Genomic DNA, 13,646 nt, shown 5'->3' with positions numbered 1-13,646 from the left:
CTTGCAAATCATCGCAGTCTACATTACTGCGTTGGCAAGTAGCCTTGCACCTGTTACGCGTTCTGTTCAGATGCCCTTTGTATGCCGCTACTGATCGTTTTAATTTTGTTAACACTGAACCAGACTCTCCTGAACCCCCATCTGCCATTGTTGAAGTTTAATGAGGAGTGTGACACTAATTGTACTTTACCCAGTCCACCCCACAGCACGTCACAGTGTTAGGTAAGAATGAACGAGTCTTAAGGCTTCTCAACAAGCTTAACAATTCCCTTTGTAATATTGACTCTACTCTGACTTAAAATGTACACTGTTAGCTCTCAAATCCCAATCAAAATGTGTATCGATGTGAAAGCTTAACCTAGCACTTTCCTGTACAATGCCAGCAAATAATTACAGGACTTAACCTAGTCTCAGGTACAATTCACAAATCCCACATTAACATGAATCAAAGACAATGAAAATCACACAATGAAAGTGCAGTATACAAATTAAAATCACTTGTTTAACACAAATAAATTCAACAAATCAACTTGTGAAACAGTAAATGAATAATGTATGTAAACAGCTTGGCCTAACTGTGCCCAGCTTACTCTGTCTAGCGTGGATGGTTGGATAAGGTAAATCCTAACCTAGCTATTGTGCTAGAGCTTAAACCTGACTTTATAACTCCCTGTAAATAATAACTAGGTTAAATCTGTCCTAGCTACTATAACTTTTGTAAATATTGCACAAGCCTAGCCTAGCTGTGGCTACCTTGCAAATCCACTGTAAGTAATCAACACACAAGTCTCCTACTCTGGATTACTTGTAATCACTGTAAATAATTAAATTCACAAGCTTCTCTAGCCTACCTGGCCTGCCTGTAAATTACTGCAAATAACAACTTCTGTGTATAGTCAGCTTGGCCTAGCCTCTGTGTAACTTTGGGACTGGGTGTGCTAACTTAACCTAACTTTTTTAAACTGGTTCCTAACTGTGGCCTAGCTAAGATAGCTTAACCTAGCTATTCCACATCACGGTTTTTGAAGGACCACTTTTGTGAAAATTTGTGTGGACTGCCTCCAAGTGAGTCACCTACCCTGGCAAACTCTGTTGACACCGAGCTCTGAGGTGGGTACCTCAGCCTCACAAGTGGCTTATAGGACAGATTTTCACAAATGATTGATGTTGCAAGAAACTCGCCTGCATGCACGTATAAAGGACTAACTTACTTGGTGTTGCAGCATATATCCTGATCTTCAACTTCCCTAAGCTTAGCCTTAGCCCCTCTGGACTTTCCCTCAGAAACCACGTGCAACCAGGAGCCTTAATTCCTGCAATATTCAATCGTAATTAGTGTCCTGCCTGCACCTCAGAAATTCCTATATCCAAGAGGGTATGTATCCCCTAGTATAACTATGCAGACTCAGACACTAGCTTCCAGACTGCTCTGAGACACTGATACTTACTGGGCATGCTCTGCCTGTTGCTCACCGGGCTCACATTTAAAACTCAACTCACAATCTCCCCAGACACTGGCCAGAAATCTACGAGAATAGTGGAGGGCTTGTCTTACTGTATGGGCCTGACGGAGTAGGTCATCTACGGTACATCGAGGTGCCTCTACCAGATTTCCCCAGGTCTCAGATGTGAAGACACGTGGAGGGCGCCGTCTGCTGATCACGGCACGTCTTGTCCAGTTGGTGTCTGTCTTAAGAAGAACGAGCTGGTCCCTCTTCCAGACCCTCGTCTCTTCGTTCAAACTAGGGCTGCCAGTTCTCCCTAGCTAACTTATCCTAGTGTTTGCCTACATTATCGGCCTATTACTACCTATGTTAAGGTCTTAGGTCTACATTATTATTATCTACAGTTGCCTTAGTAAACCTAATATTAATATACTAACAGTAAAACTACCTACTCCTTGCCTGAAGAGTAAATCTATAAACTAAATACATGCCTACCAACAATCCATCGCCAACAAGAGAGAATGCTTTCATGTTTGGGTGGGGTATAAGGGCCATCCAGCTCAGCCGTCCCGTACGGCCATGCTGGATCTGTCCTGTGGAACTTTAGGGACCAAATAAATTTCCACATATATATATGGGTCAATGTTTATGAGCTGTAGTTAGTAAATCAATAGATTCGTTTCATTGCGACTGTAATTTGTCATTTGTTCTCGTAATTTTACCAATACAGGATGGACCTGGGGTGCATAACATAGCTATACAACTAATTCAAGGATATATAAACTGAAAGATATATTTTAGGGATTAGAATTATTCTTGACTGGTAGTAAATAAGTGACAAGAGGCCTTAAGTATTTGATAGACTTTAAGCACAATTAACCAACTCAACCCAAGACTTCTTAATTGATGCTGGTATACATATTTCTCTGTGCACCTTCCCAGGGAATCACGGTTGTCCAGGGCGAGGTGCTGAAGGACCTGCGCAGGCTCACCGCCTACATGGTGGCCTTGCTCATCGTCGGCTTCTCCGGGTGGGTCACAAGCGTTGTTTGGGTCTCCTTGTACATCAACAACGACTGGTACTCGACGCACTACCTGATCTTCTTCGGCTGTAACTTTGGCTTTGTGTTCGCGGCCGTAATGGCAGGACTTGCCGGAGGTCTCTACGACGTGGTGAGTCGCCCGCTCTCCAGTTTCCATTGTACTGCATTATTTATTATTTATTAAGCGCAGCGAGTGGTAGAGGCTTCATTCTATCCTGCTAATCATCAGCCCGGTTCCTGACCTTTAACGCTCTATGTCAACCTCTTTCTTCATTAAGGTTCCCATCCTGTTCAGCTGCTACACTGGAAGGTCTCTTCAGGCTCTGGTTGCCACTCCCGAAGAGGTACAAAACACAGAGCGATTGACTAACCTGGCCCGTGGCCTGGTGGCAAAAGCTCTCCCCTCACATGTTGAGTGTCCGGGTTCGATTCCCGGCAAGGGTTAAAACATTGGGCGTGTTTCTTTACACCGGATGTCTATGTTCACCAATCAGTAAAAATGGGTACCTGGGTGTTAGTCGACTGGTGTGGGTCTCATCTTGGGACAAAACTGACCTAATTTTCCAGAAATGCTTTGCATAACGAGGGGCTTTCTATGTAGTAGTATGTCATTGATGTCGGCTATGGTCTGTATACTTTGTACATGTACTTGTAGAAATAGATATTATTATTATTATTATTATTATTATTATTATTATTATTATTATTATTATTATTATTATTATTATTATTACTGTAATGCAGTTACCTAGCTTTAATATCAATATGTTCCATAATCTGTATCAGTATAGAGTAAGAATTATTATTAGTCTGCCTGAAATGCCTAGTCATGCTAGGCATACTAGTGGCCCTCTCTGTAATTAGTATTTTATAATATGTAAACCACACATTGTAATCTTCAGAGAGAATAAACTTTTGATTTGGTTTGATTTGAATAATGACGCAGAGTCCAGTTGCATCATCCGTGCTTATTTATAATATGTTTTGATTATGTTCATTATTATTGTGGAAAATACTGTATATATTTTCCGGAAATACGGTAATTTATAGGTAAATAGATGCCCTATATTGTATTTTTAAAAGAAGTATGTTATCGAAAATGGGAAACCTGCGGCTGGGGAGGTGAGGCGCCATTTTGTTTGAATTTGGATTAGAAACGGTGTAATGGGAAGAATTTTTCGTGCTGTAGAGGTTAAAATTGGGCTGACACCTCTCAAATAGGAGACGAAATTGTTGGATGTGCATTCCTGCATAACTTGAGATATCAGGCGACTGGACAAGACAGCTCCAGGAACCTCAGATAAGTCTTATGTAGTAACCTGGCCAGTGTTATTTTCATTGATAGACAGTGAGGTTTTCTGAGTATGATACACATTAATCTCCAGTCAAATTGGCGAGTGAAATATATTAAGATATTTTCCTTCTGTTATGTATACGTGTTTATATATAATCATTTTTTAATTTAATATACAGTCCACAAATTTATATATTTACCAGCATTCCTGGTGATGTATATTTTATTTATAATTAATAGGTCCAGAGCAACTTGTGGATATGACAGTGGTAGGTATCGAAGGGGGACATTTTTTGCGACCTAGGTGTCCCAAATTCCTACTTGTCTAACTGATAAATAATAATTATCTATGTTCATTTACTGTTATGTATATAATGATACCTTCAGATAAATGCAATTTTCCACATTTAATTTGCCCGTTGGTCCTTCTTGAACCGGAGGTAATTAGTGAAGTCATTAATTAGTTAATTACTTAATATTTATATGTGAAATAACAGAAGGAGGTGGATGTTAAGTTCACTTATTTACTTAATGTGTAGTGGATTATAATTATTACAATATTAATTTGGATAAGTGTGGCTAAAGATTATATTAATGTGTATAAGTGTATGTGTAACTGATAAGCCAAGTGTAGCTAATTATATTAATGTGTATATAAATTTTGCAAAGCCAAAGTGGCTAGGATTTATATTAATGTATTTGTATAATATTAATTTGATAAGATAATTCTGGCCAAGATTTATATCAGTGTATGTGTAATTGATAAGCCAAGTGTAACTAATATTAATGTATATAATATTAATTTTGCTATGCCAAATTCTGGTAAGGATTTATTAATTTGTATAATATTAATTTTGATAAGCCAAGTTTGGCTAAAGGTTAGTATTAATGCATATTTAAAATTATATTATATTTTTTTATATGTAATTGCTAAGCTCAAGTAGCTAGGATTTATTCAAAGGTAAGTTGTATCAGTGTTGTAAGTTGTAATCAGTGTTATTAATAAAGTTGAATTTAATACATTGCATCATGGCTGAAAATGAGGAAATTTATATAGAAGACAAACATATGGAATATAGAGCAAAAACAGCATCACTGCAAGCTAGAAAAAGGCATGTAACAAAAGCATACAATAAATGCTTGGAATTAATGAATCAAGAAACTGTGAATACTGATGATTTAAAATTGTATTTAGATGCTTTAGATAATAGATATGATTCATACAAATTATATTACAACAAATATGAAGGAGATTTATTATTAAACTGTGTAGATGAGACTGAAGTAGATATCATTATTAATCAGTATTATGAATTAGATTAGAGGAAAAGATTCTTTCTTGTAAAAGTCAGGCCTTGAATAAATTAAAATGTGTAAACCAGGCAGTTAATCAGTCTGCTCCAACAAATAATATGTCTTTGCCAAAACTCCCAGAACTATGTTTACCTGTATTTAATCCTGGTGAAAATTGGGAGGAATTTTGGTCAATTTTTAAAGCAGCTGTGCATGACAGGAGTGACCTAGCCTGTGTAACTAAATTATTTTACCTCAAAGGACAGGTAAGAGGAGATGCTCACATACTCATACAAGCCTTTCCCACTGTAGATGACTCTTACAAGGAAGCAGTTGACTTGTTGAAAGTCACTTATGGTAATATAGAACAAAGTAGGTTGGGTCTAGTGAATATCATTGTTAATTTAAAACCTCCAGATCACACTTACAAAGGTTTACAGCAGTTTAGAGTTAAACTGGAGAGCACTCTCAAAACTTTAAGTAATAAATATAATCTGAAGGAATCAGACTGGTTACTGAGTGCCATAGTACAGAATAAATTAAGCTGTAAAACACTTGAATGGCTCTCAAACAAATATCACAAGGGTTATTGGTCTGGAGGAAATAAGACTAGGTCTACAAGAATTAATTGTGCAGTTGCAGACAGCCAACTAACTCATTTTAAAGATGCAACACATAATAACTCTGAGGTATCTGTCAAGTTTCACAAAGGGAAAAATTATCCCAATGTTGTTAATCAAAATTCATTACCTAAAAAGAGTTGCATAGATGCATATCAAGTAGCAGGAATCAGAAATAATGATTCTCCACAAGGTAAGAAGAATAAGTACCCTCCTAAGAGTAGCCCAGTTAATAAGAAACCAGTCAAAGAAAAGAGAGATTGTCTCTTCTGCAAGGGTACTCATTTTTCTAAGAATTGCAATGCATAAAAATCATGGAATGATAAAGTTGAAAGATTGGAGGAACTTGACAGATGTATCAGGTGTTTAGGTAATCACAATATAAAGGATTGTTAGGCCAAATTAAACTTCTGTTATCAATGTCACCAAGGAAGACACCATATAGTCATGTGTAAAGGTCTATATGATAATGATGATGATAATGATAATGTTGACAATCCTGACACAACAGTGGCTAATGTAAAAATTGCTGCTAATGTTAATAATGATGGTTTTGCTGAAGTAGCCTTACCTGTGTTACAGGTAAAAATTGATGATAAAAGGCATAAATCAAAAATTGTAAATGCATTATTGGACCAGGGATCCCAGCATACTTTCATAAAACGTAAATGTCTTGATGGTATGAAAGTACAGATGGGAGATCCCACAACTTTAAAATTATCTGGTTTTCTCTCAGATAAAAGAGCTCAATTGTATGACACTGTTTATGTAACTGTCAGGTTGGGCAATGAGAAAAAATGTGTTAATGCAGTAATTGTAGATAAACTTCCAGAGAAAATATCTACAGTAGGACTTAGTAAAGCTACAGAAAGACTTTCACATAATGTAAATTTAGCACCTTCTGGTGTTAGTGATGATTCTGTAGACCCAATAAATATTTTGATAGGTAGTGACTATTATGCCTCCTTTGTAAAGGGTATGGTAAATTATTATTATTATAATCAAAAAGAAGCGCTAAGCCACAAGGGCTATACAGCGCTGCAGGGTAGGGAAGGAAGCGAGGGTATTGGATGGCAGAAGGGAGGAGGGATGATCAGTAGGTTACAGAAAACAGTGAGGCAGGGGATAGTACGGGGGTAGAGGTTAATGACTTATGGAGAGGCTAATGAAATAATGCAAAGTGCAAATATGCCTCTGAGGGAATGGAATAGTAATTCGTCCAAATTAAAGGACAAAGTAAGTAAAGATTACCCTGGAGATGAAGTGCCAAAATGTAGTAATGTATTGGGTTTAACTTGGGATACTGAGACAGATTTGTTAATGTTAAAACCTAATAATTACAGTACGCCCAATAAATTAACTAAGAGAGTTTTGCTTGCTGAAGTTTCCAAATGTTTTGATCCACTAGGCTTAGTGTCACCCCTTAGTATAAGAGGGAAATTATTAATACAGGAAGCATGGAAACTTAAATGTGCTTGGGGTGAAATTCTACCTGAGGAATTCATTAGCAGGTGGGATGAATTAATTGGTGATTATGAAAAAATTTCAATGTGGAGTTCCCACGCCAGGTTACCAATCCAAATGGGAAAAATGTACTCCACATTTTTTGTGATGCTTCAAAATTGGCATATGGAGCAGTTGCTTACCTTCAATGTAATAGTGTTATTTCTCTTGTTATGTCTAAGGCTAAAGTGTCTCCAATTAAATCACGTACCTTACCTCAGTTGGAATTAACAGCCATTTATGTAGGTGTCAAATTAGCTAATTATATAAGAAATAAGTTGCAGGAGATAAATATTAGCGACACTGTAATTTGGTCTGAAAATGAGGTATCCTTACAATGGATTCGTAATGGAAACAGTAAAATTGTGTACATACAAAACAGAGTCGCTGAAATTAATCAGATGCAAGAGAAGTATAATAGTTTGGGTCAGCATATGTTAACATTTAATCATATACCTGGTGAGGAGAATCCAGCTGATTTCTTGTCTTCAGGTTTACCTTATGCTAAATTTGTAAATGCTGTATCATGTTTAAAGGACCGAGCTGGTTGGTAAATAAAGCTAATTGGCCTGTACAAAAGGCGTATATTGCTCCTGTTGAAATTACTGTGACCACCACTCCAATAGTTTGTCCTTCCTTAGCCATTGATATAAATAGGTATTCTTCTTTACCCAAACTAATCAATGTAACTAAGTTGGTGTTTAAATTTCTAAACAAGATGAATATTTCATTTAAGTTTTCACATCCTCTTGAATATTGGATAAAGAGGGTACAGGAGGAAATCTATGGAAATGAAATTAAATTGATGATGGAAAGAAAAATTGTGAACGGTTCCATAATAGAGAAGTTGGGGCTGTATTTAGAGAACAATGTAATTAGGTGCAGAGGTAGGTTACAAAATGCTGAATTGGATGATTATGCTAAGCACCCTATCTTACTGCCCAAAACTCGTCATCTAACAAATTTAATTGTGCTAAATGCCCATAAAAATGTAATGCATGGTGGGGTACAAGATACCTTAAATTGTATTAGGGAAACTTTCTGGATTCCACAAGGATGGCAAAGTGTAAAAAGGGTGATTAAATCTTGTGTAATATGTCGCCGTGCGGATGCCAGATCCTATATGTACCCAGGTCCTCCACCATTGTCAAATGAGCAATTTGAGTTGTTTAGCAACGAACTCTGGCCGACCGCAGTGTGGAAAATACTGTATATATTTTCCGGAAATACGGTAATTTATAGGTAAATAGATGCCCTATATTGTATTTTTAAAAGAAGTATGTTACCTGCGGCTGGGGAGGTGAGTCGCCATTTTGTTTGAATTTGGATTAGAAACGGTGTAATGGGAAGAATTTTTCGTGCTCTAGAGGTTAAAATTGGGCTGACACCTCTCAAATAGGAGACGAAATTGTTGGATGTGCATTCCTGCATAACTTGAGATATCAGGCGACTAGACAAGACAGCTCCAGGAACCTCAGATAAGTCTTATGTAGTAACCTGGCCAGTGTTATTTTCATAGATAGACAGTGAGGTTTTCTAAGTATGATACACATTAATCTCCAGTCAAATTGGCGAGTGATATTAAGATATTTTCCTTCTGTTATGTATATGTGTTTATATATAATCATTTTTTAATTTAATATACAGTCCACAAATTTATATATTTACCAGCATTCCTGGTGATGTACATTTTATTTATAATTAATAGGTCCAGAGCAACTTGTGGATATGACAGTGGTAGGTATCGAAGGGGGACATTTTTTGCGACCTAGGTGTCCCAAATTCCTACTTGTCTAACTGATAAATAATAATTATTTTTGTTCATTTACTGTTATGTACATAATGATACCTTCAGATAAATGCAATTTTCCACAATTATTATAATCAAGGGGGAAGCGCTAAACCCGGAGGATTATACAGCGCCTGGGGGGGGGGGGATTTGGAAGGCATTCAGGCTTAATTCGGGGAACTGGAGCACAGATCCAATTCCCTAAATCAAGAGCCCCTCACCAACATCAAGGAACCTTCCCTGAGGGGTGATTATGTTCAGCGAGTTTTAAACAGCAGTTTGGACACAATGCATGTGGATGTTTGAATAATATGATTAACCCGTAGAGATATTAAATATTCTGATATACTACTATAGATTACTAATATAAATTTTTTTAGGAAAAATTTCAATGAAACCCCATATTGTCTCCGGAGCTGCATGGAGTAGCTTCGGGAGCTGCAGTTTGCAGACCGTTGCAGTCTAAACCACTCAGCCACAGATGCCCAGAAGTTGGGCATGGCTTGTAAACAAGGCTGCCCAGCGTTTGAGGCATGTGTAGCCGAGTGGTCTCGAGCGTCACTTGCGAACTTTGTCAGCCTTTCCTGACGGCTTTGAATCCTGCTGACTGTGATATCTCTATCTCTCTCTCTCTCTCTAATTTCATTACAGAATATTCATAAAATTTCTTTCTTTCCTTTCAGTACAAGAGTCAAGTGAAGATGTTCATGCCAGATTCAGAGTCGAATCCGAACACTGTTCATCATTTACGTGAACAGCAGCAGCAGCAGCAGCATCAACGACAGCAGTATCCTCCACTGTATAACGTTCATCCTCACCATCAAAATCCCTATCCTCCAGTCTACCACCAAGCCTAATAACCAGCCGCTACACCTGTCTAGTGAGGGTACTGCTAAAACACCTGTCTAGTGAGAATGCTGCTAAAACACCTGTCTAGTGAGGGTGCTGCTGAAACACCTGTCTAGTGAGTGAGGGTGCTGCTGCTAAATTATTATAATGAAAAATGAAGTGCTGAACCCACAAGGGTCATACAGCGCTGCTGCTGGAATATAAAAATAATCACATTAAAACAGTAGAAAAATCTCAGGTGTGGTCAATGTCACTTTTAAAGATTACACAAAAATTATTAAATTAATTGGGGGATTATAATCAAAACTAAATTTTAAACCCACAAGGGTCATACAGCACTATATTACTAGAGAGAGCGCTCAAGCCGCAGGGGTCATACAATGCCTAGGTGAATGCAATACATTTAGGTTGTCCAATGAAAGGATAGGTAGCTTATTGTTATTATAATCAAGGGGGAAACACTAAACCCGTAGGATTATACAGCACCGGTGGGGGGATGGAAGGTATTCAGGCTTAATTCACGGAACTGGAACACATCCAATTCCCTAGATCAAGAACCCCTCACCAGATAGGTAGCTCAAGTGACTTGGATCAAGAGCCATTTACACTTATCACCTCTTTAAGGGTCAATTTTTTTTAATCATGGTGATGCACTAAACTTGTAGGGATTGCATAGTGCCTAGAGAATGAGAGGGAATGAGGCTCAACCCAAGGAAAAGGATGATAACTCCAATTTCTTGGATCATGAGTCTCTCATTGGCATCATTACACTCATGAGAAGTGCTAAACCCACAGGGTCATGGGGAGCCCATAGTGGAAGGGACGGAGAATACATAGTTCTAATTCCTTGAATTACGTCAAAGGGGGTCACTTGACATGGCAAAGAGACTCTTAATCCTGGGGAACTTGGCTTCTTGTCTCCTTCCTTGGATCAGATCTAATTACCCTCGCCCACTTCGTCCATTCTGCTTTTGGGGATATTTTCCCTTGTAAATTACAGCTCCTGCGTTGGAGAGAGATCACAGTCCGTCCCATTCCTCCAAGGCCTCGGTGGTGGTGGTGTTTGCCATGGGATTTGGATTATATGGAGCTGTGCTGGGTTGCCTCTGGAGTCCCGGTGGGTGGCCTTGTCTGTCCTTGAGTGAGGAGAGTAGCCCTGGAAGCTGCCCCTCAGCTCCAGGAGGTGCTGGTCAAAAGGGGTATGAAAGCTCGCTAGCCTGCTATTAACTTCATGCTTGATCTTTCTTGATCACTTCCATTTTATCAGCATTCATGCAGCATTCACTTCCATCATTTCCACTGCCCCAACACACTCTCTCGCTAACCTTCCTGGAAGTTCCACCCTTGAAGCAGACTCTCCTTGATTTTTTTTAAACAGAAACTTAATAATTGCACCAACTATGATTTTACTGTTCTTCTTGCATTCTTCCCTACCCTCGCACACTCCTTCCCATTGCTCCCTCCCCAGGCCCGGTGGCCTGGTAAGTGGCCCGGTGGCCTAGTGGCTAAAGTTCCCGCTTCACACACGGAGGACCCGGGTTCGATTCCTGGCGGGTGGAAACATTTCGACGAGTTTCCTTACACTGTTGTCCTGTTCACCTAGCAGCAAATAGGTACCTGGGTGTTAGTCGACTGGTGTGGGTCGCATCCTGGGGGACAAGATTGAGGACCCCAAAGTTAGACAGTCCTCGATGATGCACTGACTTTCTTGGGTTATCCTGGGTGGCTAACCCTCCGGGGTTAAAAATCCGAACGAAATTTTAATCTCTCTCTTACTTTTGCTCATTCATTTCACACATCCTGCCCTGCAGTGCTATGACTCTCGGGTCTAGCACTCAATCTTACTATACTATTATTAATTCCTTTGATTAAAAACCCTTCACCAGCATCAAGGCATTACCCACTGAAAGGTCTGTAATTCAAGATATTACATGATTTAAAGTTTTTAATGTTCAACTCTCAAAATCTATCATTATTGTGAAAATGTTTTGTATATTCCAGTGTTAATCTATTATATTAATTATTATGAATTGTACCTCATAAGAAAAAATATAATGTCCTTATTTATATGGAACAGTTTATTTACATATTATTAAATGTTTATACGTGTGTTGATAACTTTGTGTTCAGTCAGCAATTTACCAAACCAAACTAACCCCTGCCCTCACTCGTACACTCTGCCCTGCCCTCACTCACACCTGCCCTTCACTCCGTCTTTCCTTTTGCACATCCCTACCTGCAGCGCTGTATAACCCTTTCGAGTTTAGCGCTTACTTCCATTATATTATTGTAATGAAGGCCAAGTGATGTAAATACGTATTGTCTTAATATGTCAGATAAAAATCTGGCATTCCTCCTTGTTAACACAAATTTTCCTCGTGGATAATCATGAGGAACTGTTATAAGAGGTTGGATTAGTATTACATTCATAAGAAAGCACTAAACCCATTGGAATCACACAGCAACTGGGGCAATGGAAGGCATTCAGACTCAATTTAAAGAATTGAAGCACAAGTCCAATTCCTTAGACCAGGAACCGCTCACCAGCATAAAATGTTGGAATTTCAACTACAAATTCAGACTCCAGTATCAGCTCACGTGTGAACACATGCCAGGATGGAAATTCCATGGCAAGAGGCTCTTAGTCCAAGGAATTGGGCCTGCACTTTCATAGAGCAAACTTAAATGCCTCCCATTCCCCAGGTGCTGTATGACCCCTATGGGTTTCACGGTCTACCTCCAAGGAAAGCTCATTTTATGCATAATCCTGTATTGCAAAGCTTAAGAATAGGGAATGGAGTTTCTGAGGGACCTGAGAGAAAATATTCTAGGCAGAATATTGCTGTATAATGAGATGATCCTAGACATATTTGTAGATATAACATTTTCTCATGCATTCTGTATTCTTAATGATTTCACATTTGAGTTAATATTTCTCTGTTGATATTATAAGTGTGATGTTATGAGTAGTAATAAAGTTCTAACAGTTTGTCAAATTACCCGGTAGAATGCACAGTGAATTAAACCTTATTAGGTGGTTCTCCAGAATAGTCTTTAAGCTCTCACTTTAATTCTGATGGCAATACTGTTTCAAAGGAATCATATTCCTTACAGTTTTTAATTAAGTCCATTGTCTAGAAGGGTGATATGTCTTGACCAAGGCAGTTTAAGGATACAGTCAAGTGCACACTGAATGTAATGTAAGTCCCATCAGGACAACATCAAGTAATAGTGAATCAGGGAGCCGTATAAACGAATTTTTGGGTATAACTTGAAATGTCTGTAACAGTGAATTGCCGTTAAGCGAAGCACTGTAAAGTGGAGCCCTCCTGTACATCACAGTCTAATAACGGACTCAAGTGACCCATGCTAAAATGAATACTACAGAATATTAATCCCCCACAGTTATATTAGGGAATCACTAAACCTATTGGGTTAATAAGAACATTTTAAATGCCTGTTCTCATATTCCTGGGGAGAGGCCAAAGCTGGAAAAACCATACATGGCACTTGGCTTATTATTACGTTCAAGGAAGGGAGCGCTAAACCCTAAGGGTCATGCAGCACTTTTGGAATGTAATACAGTCAGGTTTAATCCAACAAATGGCAAGGTTGCTCCAGTTCCTTGGATCAAGAGTCCTGGCATAAATGGCATAGAACAATTTCGTACAAACAAGCTCTGGAAAATCTTGCTGTATGAGCAAGCCCATTATATGCCTCAGTGCTGAGGGAAACAATATTTTGAAGGGCAGGAGACAGGTGCTGCTAGATAAGTACAGGACAGCTACAGATCTAATTAGGTCCAAGAGA

General features: G+C 38.6%; 1 protein-coding gene across 4 annotated transcripts in view; it reads left to right on the top strand.

The window, feature by feature from the left end:
- The window catches only part of LOC128689031 (uncharacterized), a 35,757-nt gene extending 23,854 nt beyond the window's left edge, over positions 1 to 11,903 (top strand). For all 4 annotated transcript variants that reach the window (XM_070087329.1, XM_070087327.1, XM_070087331.1 and 1 more), the window contains 2 exons: positions 2,388 to 2,618; positions 9,671 to 11,903. In XM_070087329.1, coding sequence (XP_069943430.1) covers positions 2,388 to 2,618; positions 9,671 to 9,844 — 405 coding nt within the window. In that variant the 3' untranslated portion in view covers positions 9,845 to 11,903. The remainder of the gene's footprint in view (positions 1 to 2,387; positions 2,619 to 9,670) is intronic.
- The last annotated feature ends 1,743 nt before the right edge of the window (positions 11,904 to 13,646 follow it).

Source organism: Cherax quadricarinatus, chromosome 21 (assembly GCF_038502225.1).
Source record: "Cherax quadricarinatus isolate ZL_2023a chromosome 21, ASM3850222v1, whole genome shotgun sequence".
NCBI classification, from domain to species: Eukaryota; Metazoa; Arthropoda; class Malacostraca; order Decapoda; family Parastacidae; genus Cherax; species Cherax quadricarinatus.
The sequence above is the reverse complement of the archived record's forward strand: the minus strand, read 5'-3'. Positions and strand labels throughout refer to the sequence as shown.